Here is a 17,179-nt window from a genome sequence, read left to right on the forward strand (position 1 = left end):
GATGATCCTGATCACACAGAGCCTGACCACATGATCTAGGAGATCCTGTGTGAGTCACAGACAAGCCCCGCCTGGTAGGAAGCTGTTGCCTAAACCTGGAATCCCAGTGGCCTGCTAAATGCTGACATGCAGGGGGCAGTGAGGGCCACAAACAGGAACAGGGGCACAGAGTACAGACCAGCCCCTGAGCCTCCCCTTCTCCACTGAGCTCCCAGGGCGCCCGAGTGTGGACATGGAGCGCCAAGTTCAATGTCTGTCCACGGCTGCTCCCCTATCCTTTGGGCAGGGGTCCATCCGCCATCCAGCCACTGTTGTGATGGCACTGTCCTCACCCCATTGGGGGTGGGGCACAGACTGGGCTAGAAGCTCACAGAAAACCTTGGCTACTGGGGCAGGGAGTTCCTGGGTCCTGAGTATCCATGGGATGGTCTCAGGGAGGGAGAGAGCAGGAGCTTCAGGTGGGCACAGCCCCTCGGCCCCATTGACTTAGTGTCCTGCAGGAAGGGAGCTCCTGGAGAAAGTCAGAGCAGGCCAAGAGAAGGGGTCCTGGAAGCAGCGTCTAAGGGGGGGGCTGCCTGCAGCTGAGCAGAGCCTCTGGCCAGAAGGAATATCGCCTACGCATGGACACATGTGAGTGTGTGTGTGTGTGTGTGTGTTTGTGTGTACACACAGGTGCAGTGCAACCCATCAGGGCCTGCCACACACGCAAAGACAAAGTACAGCTCTTGCTGTTCCCTCACTGTTGAGCACAACCCAAGTCCCCACGGGACCCCCAGCCATTCAGATGGGCCACCTCCACCACCTGTGCACCGGCACCGCCAGGGGCTGGCCTCGATGGGACTTGGGTGCAGCAAAGATGACCTAGCGAGAAGGGCTGGTTGGCGCTGGCTGACTGCCACCAAGATCGTTGTCATCCAAGATTCAGCACATGCACTGCCTCCTATTGACCCAGGAGACCCCCTGCTCTGCGCCTCCCTGGCCCCCGGGCAGATTCCACTCTCCCCGCAGAGTTTCCTGGTGCTCAACCAGGACGCTCACCAGACCCACAGGCGTCGCATCTTAGTCAGACGTGTACCCCTGTCAACATCCATCCATCCAAGCAGTAAGCCTCTATGGTGTGTCAGGTGGGAGTCTAAGCACTGGGGACACAGCAGGGAACAAGGCAGAGATGCTGGCCCTCATGACACGCCCCGTGCTGCGGTGGAGGGAGCACTCGAAGGCTGATTCAATGCCACAATGTGAAAGCAACTGCCAAGACACCAACAAGGACCTGCTGCAGAGCGCACTGAATTCTGCCCAGTGTCACGTGGCAGCCTGGATGGGGGGGGGTTTGGGGGAGAACGGATACGTGTATTGACACATGTATGGCTGAGTCTCTGCAGGGTTCACCGGAAACTATCACAACCATCACAACTGCTAATCAGCTATGTGCTCAGATGCTCAGTAGTGTCCGATGCTGCAGCCCCTTGGGTTGTAGCCCGCCAGGTTCCTCTACCCATGGGATTTTCCAGGCAAGAGGACTGGAGTGAGGTGCCATTTCCTACTCCAGGGGATCTTCCTGTCCCAGGGATGGAACCCTTGTCCCTTGCGTCTCCTGCACTGGCAGCCATATTCTTCACCACTAGAGCCACCTGGGAAGCCCATTAAGCGACTCTGCTACTGCTAAGTCACTTCAGTCGTGTCCGACTCTGTGCGACCCCATAGACGGCAGCCCACCAGGCTCTGCCATCCCTGGGATTCTCCAGGCAAGAACACTGGAGTGGCTTGCCATTTCCTTCTCCAGTGAATGAAAGTGAAAAGTGAAAGTGAAGTCGCTCAGTCGTGTCCGACTCTTCGCCACCCCATGGACTGCAGCCCACCAGGCTCCTCCGTCCATGGGATTTTCCAGGCAAGAGCACTGGAGTGGGGCGCCATTGACTTCTCCGCAGTAGTTGCGGCATGTGGGCTTAACTGCCCTGCGGCATGTAGAATCTTGCCAGACCAGGGATCGGACCTGTGTCCCCTGCACTGGCAGGCAGATTCTCAACCCTGGACCCCCAGGGAAGTCCAAGACCTAACGCTTCTTTTGTGACTCATCTGGAAAGAACAGAGAAAAAATTATTTGCTTATTTTTTACATGTTTTTCTGAGCATGACATATGCTACTTCTATGAGATCCTTGAGTGAAGACAAGCAAAAGGGCAATTACAGCCTGGTGTGATGAAAAAGAAGGGGTTGTGGGGGTAAAACAGGGGGTGTGGAAAGGCTGGCAGGGATGGCAATCTGGGAGAGTGAGAAGGCCAGTGAAGCGTGTGTGGAAGCCCGGTCTGACTGCAGTCGGGAAAAGCTCTTTGAAGCAAGGTGCACTTCTTAGTTAACCAGTCGTGTCTGACTCCTTGCGACCCCATGGACTGCAGTCGCCAGGCTCCTCTGTCCATGGGATTCTCCAGGGATGAATACTGGAGTGGGTTGCCATGCCCTCCTCCAGGGGATCTTCCCAACCCAGGGATCAAACCCAGGTCTCCCATATTGCAGGCAGATTTCTTTACCAGCTGAGCTCCCAGGGAAGCCCTTAGACTTGGACCGCATCTGCCCCCAGCTCAACTGGATGGCGCACGCGGCTTTACCACCTGCATGATGCTGCTCTCAGGAAACAGGGCAGGATGCGATGCCCAAGTCCACCTCACCCCCACTGTGGGTGGCTTGAAACCAGCTCTTTTCTTTTTCACCGTTCCTTCCCTCTCCCTCAAATTAGCTGTAGTGTGAGACTTCCCTGCTGGTCCAGTGGCTAAGACTCTGCACTTACAATGCAGGGGGCAAGTTCAATGCCTGATGGGGGAACTACATACGGCACAGCTACACATACCCCCGGCCCCGCCAAAATATATAGCTATCATTGAGTTCTTATGGATGACAAGAAAGGAATTTTGGATTCCGCCAATTCTCTAGTGGCTTATGAAATCTATTTTTTTTTAAAGCTATCAAATCTACTTCGGTTTCTGTGACCATCCACCAATACCTATTTTTGCCTGCTAGTGATTCTCAGAAACAAACCTGGACATTTCCTTGCCTCTGGTTTAAATTTACTCCAACTTAACTCTGCCAACACAAAGGTCGATCCTCTGAACCCTTGGGGCAATCTCTCCCATTGCAAATACCAAGGGACCCAACCTCTCAAGATAGAATTTTTCTCTTTAACAAATTTACAAGAATTCCTTCTCAAGCTAGCTAGTGGGACTTTAATAATTACAGGAAAGCATGAGGACCCATATTCTACCCAATTCTATAGGGCCAATAACAAGAAATCTTAGATGTCTTAAAACTTACCTTCTGTTCTAAAATATCTCCCAAACCTCAACTCATACAAATGTTTAATCTTCTAAAATATTTACCTCTATTTCCAACAGTCTAGTAACACAGTACTTTGAAGTTGTGACAAGAATCCAATAAATCAAATCAAATGATAACAGTCGATGTCCTGCAGTGGAAAGCTGTGAAGCAGACCTTGCATAGTTAAAACAGATGATGTGTGACATTGCTGTTTGTACAAGGGATTCCGGTGTCACTGTTCTAATTATCACAGCAAATTCTAATTATGCAGATCATTAAAATTATTCAGACTGACATCAGATACCATCTTCAATTTCCCACTTGGGAAAGAAGTGTCAAGCATAGAGAAAGTATTAATGAACTGCTGGAAAGAACATTTCCATTCCTTGTAGAGCTCAGTGATTCCTTAAACTTTTAAGCTCTCTGGTGACTGATATGATCTCACTGTGATTCATAAGCCTCTGAGTCAAATTATTTACTTGGTGGCTCTCTCCCAGTGCTGATATTCTAGGGAGGTTTCCTACACTGATGTTTCCCTGCAAATGGTTCTCATCATTTCATTGTTTAGATGAACCCTAAGGGGATAAAGGCAGGTTTAGGGAAAAAGCCAAAAGGAGCAAAATTGTGGAAAAGCACCCATGTGAAGGCGAGGGTCAGTTTTGCACACTCACGTGTGTGCCCCACAGCCTGGTTCTCATCCAGGAATGGTAAAAGGGTGATTTGCTAATGGTATTCTTTCCAAAGGACAAGGTCACAGGCTTGGCTCAGCCATGGCATGGCAGCGGCACAGGGCTTCCTTCCAGTGCCCTCATTTTCATTTGTAAAACAACATGTTTCCAACGAATGAGCTCCAACCTCCTCTAAGGCTCTAAGGGTCTGGGTAAGCTCTTAGCGTAGAGCGGACACAAAAGGAATTGATGGGATGCAGAGTATACAACACGTGTAACATGAAACCTTTTGTGACAATAATCCGCTTTTCTTTTCCCTGAAGCCCTGAGTTCTGTAATTTACCAAGGCCAGTCCTCTCATCTAATAGGACAGCCCCCAATGACCTGCAGGGGGGCTACAGTTCCTCTTTCCTTTCTCCACAGGCTCTTGGTGGGGGTAGGGGTGGCGGTGTGGGAAGGATGGAGCCAGGAGCTGAGACCTGCAGGACCACTGGGCAGGTCAATCCTTACCCGACTAAGTCCATCCGTTTTCAGAGCTTTTGCAAGAGGCATTCATGTAGACGCAGTGATCAACACAGAACAAGCCTCCCGAACGGCTCTGGGGAAATAAGCCATCCTCTTTCTTTGTTATTCCTTTTGCTCTTTTCAATTAAAAAAAAAAAAAAAGCAGCTTCTTCCTACCTCTGCCACTGTGCACGTCTGAAGAGATGCTTTCTTTAAGCCCTTGGAGATGAATGAAGGCTTCTGGGTCCCCAAGGTTTAAGAGTGGGCTTTCTTCCCATGAATCACTGTAAAGCTTACCTCCAGCTCCACTTTCAGCCCAGGTGGAGAAGAAACACAGTCTTGTTAAAAGATACCACACACTGGAAGATCTCAACTATGATTCCAATTATGTTCTTTTTTTATAAAGGCCCTATTTTTAAGGAATGAAAGGTTCACAAGATCCCATGCTTTGGAGGGAGTTAATGGCCACTCCTTATTGAAGTGCAGCACAGCTGGCCAAGCACAGGTCTTTGGAGATGGGCAAGCGGGGTGCCCCCCCCCGTCTCTCCCCGCCAGTCCAGCCCGCCCAGGACTCCAACTGGATCATCAACGCCTCTTAGCATTCACAACACTTACTTCCCCTCAAGAAATTAGAGCACAGCTTGATGGCAATTTTCATGGAAATTTTAATAGAAGAGTATGAGAATCACTCTTAATTCCTAAAATCCAAAGGTCAGAGTTACTAAAAGTCCTTCTAGACTGAATGTCCGTGTCCCCTCAAAATTCCTATGCTGACATATAACCTAACTCTCAAAGGGATGGTGTTAGGAGGTGGGGCCTTTGGAATGTGATCAGGTAGTGAGGGTGGACCCCTCATAAATGGGATTAGTGCCCTTACAAAATGGGCCCCAAAAGTGGGAACACAGTTGTCTGTGAAGCAGCAGGGGCCCTCACCACAGAGCGTATCTGCTACAGACTTGATCTTGGACTTCTGCCTTCCACAACTGTGAGAAATCTACATCCACTGTTTATAAGCCATTCAGTCTACAGCACTTTGTTAGAGCAGCCGGAACAGATGAACGCACAGCCTTACTGTTGTTCGGAATAACACTCACATGCAGTATCCCTGGGCTGGCAGTTTATTAAAAAGAAAAACTAAACAAAACCCGGTTATCTTATTTTCTTCCTTGTCCATCAGTTTTCTTAACAGAACAAGTTACGAGAAACTGGGGAGAGAGGGGTGTTGTTATATTATCTCTGCAGACTGACGAATTTGCAGAGGACCCGTGAAGAATAACAATGATTCAAAAGCTCCCAGGTTTACTCCTGAATCAGGCAAAGAGCAAAGGACAACACAAGAAGGAATTTTGTTTACAACAATCTCGTAATGCGACATTGATTATGACAATACAGTGGTTACGATTATGTTCACGACAGGATCTTCCTTGCCCGAACACCAGACACGCTAAAATCACTTGGCTGCTTACAAACTGGAGGAACCAGTGCAAGCAGTCATCTGAACAGTGGGAACCTGAATGGGTAAGGCTTCTCTGGTGGTGAGACTCTTGACACCAGTGGCTCCTCGCCTGGGGCCACCTTCCCTCACTTCGAGTCCTGGTCTTTCGTTTCATCTAAGAGGGCGGAGCGGATCCCCAGCTTTTTCAGTTCTTCCACCAGGTCCCCATTCTGGTGCATCTGCAGGAGAATGTCACAGCCCCCCACGAACTCGCCGTTAAGGTACACTTGCGGGATGGTGGGCCAGTTGGAGTAGTCTTTAATGCCTACGGGGAAAGAACATGGAAGGGTCACTGGAATGAGCAAAGATGAACCTGCACGACGACACATCCCCTGTTCTGAGCAGAACACCCCGTGTTTCTCCCTTGCCTCCCATCCCTGGGGCCAGCGTAAGCGTTAGAGTCCAGGAACCGCTGTTTAAACCTTGACTCTTTGGGACTTCCCTGATGGTCCGGTGGCTAAGACTCTGAGCTCCCAAGGCAGAGGGCCAGGGTTCAAGGGCCACATGCTGCAACTAAGACCCAGCACAGCCAAATAAATAAATAACAAAACAAAAAACCCTGACTCTTCCAATTGTAAACTGAGAGGCCTCCATCCTCTGTTTCTACCTTCATCCCATGAAGTTTTTATGAGAGTCAGGTAAGGAAAACTCTCATAAATGACTTGACTCACGACTGACCCTGGATAATGGCAGAGTACTTGATTAGTTAATGCAAGTTACACAAGATTCACAAGGTGATATTCCCCATGCTTGTGCCAGCCACGTTTGCAGCAAAATAAAAAAGAGAAATGTCACAACTTCAATTCCAAATGGACAAATGAACGTGGGCCCATCACAGTACAGTGACTCACTGGCCGATTGGGCAGCCCCCGCCTAATGTTCTTCACGCCTGTCTTGGCTGGTGAAGTAAGATGCTGCATCAGTGGTTTTTATCTTTAATGATTCTCTTACCTGAGCAAAAATCCCTCTCCTGTGTCTACAGACTATGGCTCTGGTCCTATTCCACCCCTCAGATGGGACAGCTGAGCCGGTTCAGCCCAGAACTCATAGGGACTGAGGAAAATGAAGGGAGGGCCCAGGACTCACAAAGGCCCGTGTACTGGGCCAGGCACAGGGCCACAGGCTGAGGGAGACCCACTCCCCACACTAAGAGACAAAGACAGTGGCTCCAAGGACACACCGAGATGACGCACCTCCTGGGACAGGGCAGCCATCTGATGATTCTGTTCAGAGCGGGGCCACGAGGGCGATGGTTATGAAAGAACTGTGGTTTCAATCTTAAGACATTAAAAAAAACCCAAAAAATCCTTTTCTGAATTCCTCATCTTTTACTTTCTTTTTGACTCAGAGCCTGAGATTGAAGTGTACTTTTTTAAACACACAAATAAATGAAACAGAAAAGTCAACAGATTCTTCAAGCCAAAGATCGTATTATGCAAATTTTAGAAATTGGTCAAGTGGTGGTTTTTATGCAAAAAAATGATACAAAACCTTCTGCGTGATGCCCCATCATTATTATCAGATGCGTTTGACCAAATAAGATGGCCAATATGAGTTATTTTACAAAGAATTGTGCCAAGATACCCTGTGTTTTTCTCTTTTAAGTCACTGCCTCCTAAAAAAAAAAAAAACCCAGCAACTTTGCTCGCCAGGACAGCCCTAGAAGGTAGCCTCTGGAGAGTTTTATCTTTCTTCTGCAGACAGACTTCAAGGATGAAGAAATGGTTACAACATTATAGGCTCTGAAAAGTTCACTTCGAAGCTACTCTGGGTTTCTGTTTTTAAAAAAAAAAGTCAGCTGGAGGTTTGGAGATTATCAATAAAGGGCAAATTCCACGAACCATCAGAATGTCTTTATACTGGAATACTCTGAAGAATTCAGGTTTTTCATTGGTCTGATGTTTGGTATTACATAAATAATTACTTAGCATATAAGTTGTATGTTTTGGATTTTTTTTTTAAACTCTATCCTCAAACACAAAGAGACTATCAGAATTTACTTATGTTTCCAATAAGTCACCTTTTTTACTTTATGATGGGGAGGATTAAGAAGCGTTTAATATGAACTTTTTACCTCTTCGAAACTTTCTTAAAACATCTTTTACATTTATGTATACAAACCATTTATCTGCACGACACTATGGGTTTCCCCGCCCCCAATTAATAATATGTGCATTAAGCTCTCCATGGCAATAAACATCTACTGATTCTTGTGGTGAATGCCTGTAATTTGTGTGTGTGTGTGTGCTGTGCCTAGCAGCATGCAGGATCTGTTTCCCAACCAGGAATCGAACCCAGGCTTCCTGCGTTGGGAGTGTAGTCTTAAATCACTGGACCATCAAGGAAATCCCAGTGCCTACAGTTTTTGAAACATGCCAAAGGTGAAAAAAATCTGCCATCTGAAGGCCACCCCAAACCACATGTTTAATCCTAAAAAGTATGCTGTTTTAAAAAACCTTTGTTGAGTAAAAGAATGATCTGCTTTCATCAGTTGTTTGTATGCTCAGCCAAAGCATCAGGCTCGTCTCAGTCACTGAATATTATGTTGCTGCAGACCACGCATCCCAACTACACGGAAGGAAGGGGGTCCATTCTTACCACCAAAACTGCCAAAACAAGTGGGTTTTTTGGACCACTCTGAATATCCAACACAGTCACAATCAAGGGAGACGGATTCCTTGCAAACCCCGTGGCTGTCCTGATCACTTACACTTCAAGAGCCGAGAAGAACCCACCTCAGAGCACAGGATGGCACTGTGCCAGTACCCAGGGTGCCCACAGTGCTGACAGTTCATCATAATTAAACTTACCTGCTTCTTTCATTTTCAGATTATCAACTGTTGTGGGTGGCTGACATCAAAGCAAAGCTCTGACATCTTTCCTAAAATCTATGCCATTTTCCATGTTTTAAAAAGTCTGATTACAAATTTAAATATTACAGGAAAACCCAACTGCTTCCTAGAGAGTGAACGAGAAACTCCCAAAAACAGAAGACTACGAATCATAAACTGGAAACAAAAATTCTATCAAGTCACAATTCAGTATGGCTAATTTTTCTCACCCTTTAAATTTTCGGTGACTACAACCTAAGTGTGACTATCTGTGTAGTTCTTGCATCTATCGCTTGGAATAACTCAGAATCAGAAAGCAATTCTTGAAAAATTAGAAAATCATAGCCAGGAAATGGACCTTAATGATAACCATACTCTACAGATGATAAAATGTGATTCTGTCTGTGACGGAAAATGTTGAATGCAAAGTTACATAACAGGTAAAACCAGAACTGCGACTTAGGAGTCTCTTACAAAATCAATTCTACATACACCCACTGCTCCACCAAAAATTTTAATATTCCAAAGTATCAAGTCAGAGCGGAGAAAACGTTCTAGAAAATTCCCTTCCAGAACTTTCAAAAGGTGCTTCTAAAATTCTTGACATTTCAGAACACTGGACGTCATTCCTGCTTTGGACAATCAACCATAAGAGCACTGTGATTACAATTTTCTTTCTTCCCGGTAGATTTTCAGGACATGAGCTTCAGAGTCTGATGCAGGCTAATTCCAACACTGCCAATCAGGAGACTCTACTCCTTGGCAAGGTTACATCACCTCCTCTGGAGTCACATAGTTCTCCATATTCCCTAACTTAAGAGTATGTTAGGACTGCTTGAGATAATGTGAGCTAAAAGCATCGAAAATAGCAGAGCTTCAAGAGAGGAAAAGTAAATCACAGTGCCAAGAAGGAACCTGAGAAGGAACTGGCAACCCGCTCCAGTAGTCCTGCCTGGGAAATTCCACGGACAGAGGAGTCTGGTGGGCTATCGTCCATGGGGTCACAAAGAGTCGGACATGACTGAACTGGCACACAAAAGGGAACAAGGCTTTGGTTCAGGGGTCAGCCTGGCTGGCTGGCTTGTAAATACAGCCTCAGATAAATCGCATCTCTTAGCCTCAGTTTCCTTTTCTGGAAAATGGGAATAACTCTGCCTCACAGATTATGAAGATTAAATAAGTTAAAATTGGTGAAGTGAATTAAGCTCCCACGGTGCCAGGTGCACTGCGGCTACCCTCTCCAGCCAATACCCTCTACCCACTCACAGTGATGCTCTCCCGACAATACATGCAGCGGGGCAAACAGAGGGGAAGAATGCAGGAAAAACACCAGTGAAGTACGCCATGCAGTAATAAAAACACCATCTACTGAGCTACGGGTTCCCGAGTTTCATACTTTTACATTTTTCACACATCTAATCTCATTTCATCTTTACAGAGGTATGTATAACTATCCTTATTCTACAGATAAAAAAAATAAGGGCTCTTAGGTTAAATAACTTAACCAATGTCACAGAGCTAGCATATGGTGGAGCCGGAATTTGCGTCCCGGTGTCTGGGAGTCCAAAGGCCAGGTTCTTGACCACCAGAGGTGGCCTCTGGCCGGGGGCTGGCATCGGTTACTCCTGCCCACCTGTGAGCCCCACCTGCGTAACACACAGATCTGCAACCCATGGGACTGCTTCACATTGTGAACATTTATAGACACACATGGCATTAGGTCACAATTACCTTTTTGCAACTGGTTGTTGTTTAGTCACTAAGTCATGTCTGACTCTTTTTCGACCCCATGGACCATAGCCTGCCAGGCTCCTCTGTCCATGAGATTTCCCAGGCAAGAATACTGGTGCAGGTTGCCATTTCCTTCTCCAAGGATTGAACCCGAGTCTCCTGCATTGGCAGGTGGATTCTTTACCACTGAGCCCCCTTTTTAGCAAAACACTGTCTTTTCTGACTGCGGTACACTGTAACAGCAGAGCTGAACAGGGGCCAGCAGAGACCACTGGGCCCCAAAGCCTCAAGTACTTACACTCTGGCTCTTCACAAAGGAAGCCTGCTGGTCCCTGCTCTAGACTAAATACCTGGGGGTGAAACAGCTGGGTCTTCAGGTCAGTTCACCTTCAACCTGCCTGGGCACTGAGAGTTTCTCCTCCAGAGGGTGGGCACACGTTATCTCCCTGTCTGCAGCATACAACCCGCCCTGCGTAGACACACACGCACACTCCTGATCTGACTTCTTGCTTTGCTACGGCCTTAAAGCCCTGGACGCCGGCGAGGCTGAGCGTATGTTCGAATGCTTAAGAACCACTCGACAAAGGGTGATGGTTATTCATTCAACAGACACTGCTCTCTAAGTGAAGAATAAAAGAGTAATCTGAACAGGCAGAAATTCCAGTGTCCGTAATGTTTTCACGAGCATGGAACAGAGTTTATGATAAAATGATAAAGAAAAGAAGCAGTTTTCATCGAGACACTCACTGAAAGCTTGCTTTGCGTAAGCAACACACACAGTGCCCCGGGAGTCACAAAAGACACTTTCCCCGCTCTCAGGAGGGCAGAACGCTATATATAATGTGTGATCTCAACTCTCCTAAAAAACAAAACAAAGATAAAACTGTTAGAAGCTAGATCCAAATGTTAATAATAATGGTTTATGGTTTCTACCAGAATCACAGAGGATTTTCATTTGCTTTCGGTTTTCATCATTGTCTTCCAAGTTTCTCCCATGAGCATGTGTTTCTTTTGCAACGGAAAGTAAAGATTAGTCTTTGTTAAGACCAGGAGTAGGATATGGTGACATCTACCCACTGGGACCCTGTCCCTGCGGGTTCTACTGCGGTTGTCTTCGATGTGTGCTCCAGGTTTTAAAAAAGGAAAAAAAAAAACAACCTTGAGGAAAGACAAAGTGCAAAGCTGCCTCACAGTCACCCTGGGCCTGACACCTCTGGGCACCACGTTCCACGGACCCAGCACCCAGAACTAGGAGACAGTGTCTGAGGGTCCTCCTCCCGCTTGGGCTCTTTGTAAACCTCAGCCTCATCTGGCACAAGAAAGCAGGAAAGGCCAGTTTTGCAGGAGTCCCTCTCCTGTTGTGGTTTTCATTCTGTCTGCCCTCCAGGGAAAGACTGAAGGCAGGAGGAGAAGGGGACGACAGAGGATGTGATGTTTGGATGGTGTCACCAACTCGAAGGATATGAGTTTGAGCAAGCTCCGGGAGTTGGTGATGGATACGGAAGCCTGGCGGAGAAGGCAATGGCAAGCCACTCCAGTACTATTGCCTAGAAAATCCCATGGATGGAGGAGCCCGGTAGGCTGCAGTCCGTGGGGTCGCTAAGCACGACTGAGCGACTTCACTTTCACTTTTCACTTTCACACATTGGAGAAGGAAATGGCAACCCACTCCAGTGTTCTTGCCTGGAGAATCCCAGGGACGGGGGAGCCTGGTGGGCTTCTGTCATGGGGTCACACAGAGTCGGACACGACTGAAGTGACTTAGCAGCAGCAGCAGGGAAGCCTGGAGTGCTGCAGTCCATGGGGTCGCAAAAAAGTCAGACACTACTGAGCAGCTGAACTGAACTCTCCTGTTACTAGAAGTAATCTTGGGTCTGGGAAAGGCACACAGACATATCCTTGGTTGGCAAAAGCAAGCATCAGACAGCCGGTCAGTCTCTCACGGCAAACTCAAAGCTGTGGCAAGCAAAAAGATGGGGTCTTCAAGTCTCAAAGCCTCACCCAGGCTAAAACTAATCCCCACTGTGAAAACCTGCTCACACTGCCCTGCCCTACGTCTGTAGGTTCAGACTTACACTAATGCTTACTTTTCTAGGCAACAAAAGACATGTATTATGTTCAATATACATGTAACACATTTACTAACTAAAATAACGGTCTGATGAAGGTCAACAGTCAAGAAACTCAGGGGTTAAATTCCTGTTGCTGTTGTTTGAACACTTGAGAAGACTGACAGTCAGGCACAGAAGTGCTCTTAGCAAAGTCATTCTCACTCCTGCTCTTTCAGTTCACTGGCCAGACTGCAGTATGGCCTACCTCTGGTTATATTTAAAAACATTTTTTTCTTAATTGAAGTATAGTTGATGCATAATGTTTCAGGTATACAGGCAAAGGGATTCAGTTATACCATCCGCTGGTTATATTAAACAGGAGAACCGAAAGTCACAAACTGGAGGCTCTCAAAACTTTAGGCGAAGCAAGATACCAACAACACAACTTTTCACTAAGGGCCATAGTGGCGAGGCAAGGTCCCAGCTGAGGCTGCAGTTATTCCTATCTTATCTTAGAAGCAGAGACACCCTGCTGCTGGATGAAGGCTGTAGCTCACCCTGGATGTGAAAAAAGCCAGCCACTTGGTAGCATTCCAGTAGACCAGGAAGGCAAAATTATCATGGGCGTAATACATGGCAGTATTACTTTTTTTTATTTCTAGCCGCTCTGTTGTGTCTGACTCTTTGGTATCCCATACCTTCTGGTTATGCTAACCTGCCTTCACTCCTCATTTCCACCCACCAAACCCAAGAGTTCTACAGGGATTAGATAACATGGGGGAAAATACTTTTCAAGCCATAAAGTGCTAATAATAAAACAGCTACCATTTAGTGGGTGCCTTCCCTGAGCCAGGTGAGATGACAGGCACTTTCTACAAGTTTTCCTTTCTCTTTGTTCCTCACAAAAACTTTGGCACACGTGGTTTCATTATCCTCATATCATTGAAAAGGAAAATGCAGTTTTGTGACTTGCTTCAGGCTGCAGAATGCATTGGCCACCGGATTCTAACCTGCAGCCTTTCCCTGACACCAGCCTGTCTCGTCCATGGTGGAATGACTAAGATGGACAACTTCAAATGCAGAACAGCAAAACACTGAACTCGGCATGGAGACTACCTCAGAACTTGGTGCCTTAAAACTCTCTCTAGGTCTCTGTCACTAAACACCCTCAGGAAGACTCAGGGAGAACTCAGTCACTGAAAAGTCTAACTGGAATGCCACCCTTCAGCGGGTACAGGGACAGTCCCCCCCATTTCTCTGCCAACCCCATCCACTCCAGCCAAAGGGCAGGTCTAGTTTTCCAGGCAAGAATACTGGAATGGGTTGCCATTCCCTTCTCCAGTCCTCCTACTCAACTCACAGGAAACAGAAGAATACAGGTAAGGTTCACAGCAGGAGACTCAACAGCAAAGATGCTAATTAACTGTCAGGGCCCTCCTCCCTCCTGAGCCAGTGACAGATCACAGACTCTGCAGCGTCTGCCCCAGAACCTGACTGGCTCCTGGAGCTGCCAGCTTGAGTTAGTAGGGCTCAGCAGTCATTCCTCATCCCTCTCCCCACAAACCTCTCTAAGATACACATTCCCCACAAATCTCCCCCATCCTTGAGTATCTGAACGTAAATTTTCATGTCTTTTTCTCCCACAGCAGCAGACGTCAGCTAAGTTCACTCCAGAAGCTGAGTCAAGCCCCTGCTTGTAAGCCCTGGCCACCCCCATCCCCCAGCCTTGAGGCACGACAGGCCAATCTCTGAACCCCCGAGCCTCAGAAAAGGGCAACCTCGGCCCTCCCCGCACCATCAACAGCACCTGCCCCTAATCCACGGGACAGGCCACTCCCTCAAATTGTCCCCAAGTGCCAACTTCTTAGGGCCTCTTCCTGTATCCCTTTGCCCCACTTCCCCACTCCTGCAGAGCCGGGAGTCGGGCTGCTGACCATGTTCCTTGGACTCAGCCGAAGAGAACTCGCCCCGAAACGCCTATTGCAGCTCGGAGTAAGGATCGGAGAACCGCTAGGACTTAACCCCGCTGCACAGGCTGGCCCAGAGCCCCAGATCTTCAAAACCCAGTTCCAACTCGATCGTGCCCGCACCCTAGATGCTCTAATGCGGCGTGGAAACCCGTACCCTAACCCCCTCCCCTGGAGCCCCCGGACGGACCTGCCCGGCAGACCCTCGGCCCCGCAGAGCGGCCAAGGGAGGTCGCCCCCCAGCCCCGCCCGCAGCCGGCCCTGACCTTGCCGGAGCTGGGGGTCGTCCAGCACGTTGTAGGCCGCGTAGTCGCGGACGCCGTGCAGCCGCAGGATCTGCACCACGGCGTTGCTGAAGCCGCACCGGGGCTGCTCCGGCGTCCCCTTGAGGAAGACCACCACCTTGTCCTTCTTCACCAACGCGTCCAGGTGCTCTGACGAGCCGCTGCCGCCCGAGCCTGCCGCCCGCACGCCCGGGCCCCGGAGGCCGCCGCCTGCGCCGCGCCCCCACCGGAGCAGAGCCGTCGCCGCTGCCGCCGCCGCCCGGCCCAGGGACCCGCTCATCCCGGCACGCTGGCCGCAGCCCTCGACCTCTGGCGACCTGGGCTAGCCAGCCGGAGCCTTCCCGGGGCCCGGCCCGCGGCGGCTCGGCCCGCCCCCCGGAGGCCCTCATTGGACCGGCTCCGAATAGCTCTCCGTCATTGGAGAGCGCTGGCCCGCAATTACTTGATTCTACCAATCAGATTGCTCGTCCCGCCCCGACAGCTTGAAGGCGGTCCTTACGTCTGAGCCACCACCCACCCCCTCACCATTGGCCGTCGGCAACCGCTTCGTCAGTTGATTGGAGGAAGTGGATGTCCATCGGGGTCACGACGTTCCGCCATAAGGAGAAGCGAAACTGGAAAGACGACTTCCCTCCGAAGGGTAGACGGGCCTGCTGGGATACTGCGGGAGGACTGGGCCAGGCGCTGGGCGGGGTTTTCGCAGCTCCTCGGAACGCCGGGAAGGGGTCATGTCCAGATGAGGGTTCCGGTTCCGGTGCAGACGGCGGCAGCGGCGTTGCCACGGCAGCGCGTTTGGCCGGTACCTGGGTGATGAACTCGCGTTGTTGGAGGGGCTGGAGCTGGCCTCGGTCCTGCGTTGTCCGCTTAGGTGAGCTTCCGGAGCTTCCGTGAGGCCGCGGCGGGATCGGGGACCGCGCGGGCCTCTGGCGGCCGGGCCCGGCTGGGGTTACGAGGTCGGGGCGCGCGGGGCCTGAGTCCCGGCCCTCCTGCTGTCCCGCTGCCCACGTGGGAGACCCAGACCCCCTCTCGCCTCTGCACCTCGATTATTTCACTGAAATAGCTTTTGACTTTTAAAGTTCACGAGGCGCTCTCGTCTGTGTGGTCGGGGCTTCGCTGACTTTTCCAGCCTATTTAAGCCCCAGGAAAGGTGTGTTGAATGGGAAACCCTTTAAATGAAAGGAATTGGTTCGTTCGAGAAACGTTTTCCGAGCAGCTCCCTGCGTGCAAGGCACGGCGCCGGAGCGAGACGTGCAGTGAGACTTGTGCCCAAAGGTTGACAAATAAAGAGGCGGGCACAAAGCAATGTGGGGGTACAGGGGAGGGAAAGGAAACCTCCCGAGGCCCCCCGCTTTCTCCATTCTTCATTGAGCATGTCACACCTTGTCGTGCATCACTAGCTTGTTTGTTGCCTTCCCTCCCCCCCGACTTCAGTCCCCGCTGCGTTTTCAGTACGTAAAACGGGTGCTCCCTTTGGTGACAAGAGTGACCCCCGAAGAGCGGGGCTCCGTGAAATCGCCACGTGATCTGTAGTCTCGGCGTCGCACTGGGTTGATGGTACCCTGGAGCATCCCAGACTTGCAGAGAAAGCATCCTCCAGAGGAAGCTGAGGCATGACTGCTCAAGGGCCGGCAGTGCCATGTGCAATTTTCCTCTGATAGTTCCCAGTGCTGTTGCCACGGCGATAATGGCTGTGCCATGCCATTGTCTATCAACCGACAGGAAGAGAAACTTTGGCAGTCAGATATTGTTTAACAGATGAAGTGGTTTCTGTTGGACACTTAAGTACTGCTACAAATTACCTTTTTTTTTTTAACCCTAAGTATTTTAAAAGTTGTGGCTGGAGGTGACCTCGTTCTGCATTCAAGGTTAAAAAATCTGAAAATTAGAATATGTGCTCTCAGCAAGAGTATCTTCTAAATAATCATTCAGCATGAAACTTGAGCCCCATAAGCTGAAAATTAAACTCAAGACTTTCCTGAGAAATGCTCCCCAGTGATATTTTTATTTAATCCCCCTTCGATGTTATTGATGTTTAGTACTTTACTAATGTGGGACCCATGCTTGATCAACTTCTTAAAGAATCCTTTTTTCTCCCCCAGAGTCACTGATTCCAGGTAAATCAGAGGAACAGACATCATAAACCGAAATAATGCAGGAAGTGATGTGATGCGGAAGTTTAACTGTTCCAGAAGTCCAGCATCTGTGGCTCCCCAACTTTAGGAACTGTATCATTTGCAAGGTCACCGAACTTTTACTCATATTGGATTGGCCAGAAAGTTCATTCGGTTTTCCTGTAAGCTGAGAAAACCCGCACGAACTTTTTGGCCAACCCAATACTTA

At 49.1% G+C, this 17,179-nt stretch overlaps 1 protein-coding gene and 1 non-coding gene across 2 annotated transcripts; one reads left to right on the forward strand and one right to left on the reverse strand.

The window, feature by feature from the left end:
* Positions 1 to 5,127: 5,127 nt before the first annotated feature.
* GLRX5 (glutaredoxin 5) lies at positions 5,128 to 15,192 on the reverse strand. Its single transcript, XM_055418478.2, has 2 exons — positions 14,822 to 15,192; positions 5,128 to 6,240 (listed from the first exon to the last, which is right to left on the reverse strand). The coding sequence occupies exons 1-2, from the start codon at positions 15,117 to 15,119 to the stop codon at positions 6,062 to 6,064; spliced, it is 477 nt and encodes a 158-aa protein (XP_055274453.2). The 5' UTR covers positions 15,120 to 15,192; the 3' UTR covers positions 5,128 to 6,061.
* Positions 15,193 to 16,360: 1,168 nt separating this feature from the next.
* On the forward strand, positions 16,361 to 16,635 carry LOC129550806 (small Cajal body-specific RNA 13). The gene has a single exon (XR_008684935.1).
* The last annotated feature ends 544 nt before the right edge of the window (positions 16,636 to 17,179 follow it).

This window comes from Moschus berezovskii, chromosome 21 (assembly GCF_049115385.1).
Source record: "Moschus berezovskii isolate FMDL1 chromosome 21, NW_MosBer_1.0, whole genome shotgun sequence".
Lineage (NCBI taxonomy): Eukaryota > Metazoa > Chordata > Mammalia > Artiodactyla > Moschidae > Moschus > Moschus berezovskii.

What these genes read in the sequence shown, in the direction of transcription:
- GLRX5 (XM_055418478.2), bottom strand. Translation starts at nt 15,119, where the DNA reads ATGAGCGGGTCCCTGGGCCGGGCGGCGGCGGCAGCGGCGACGGCTCTG. An exon ending in CGACCCCCAGCTCCGGCAAG is followed by an intron (nt 6,241 to 14,821) that starts GTCAGGGCCGGC and finishes CTTTCCCCGTAG; the next exon opens with GCATTAAAGACTACTCCAAC.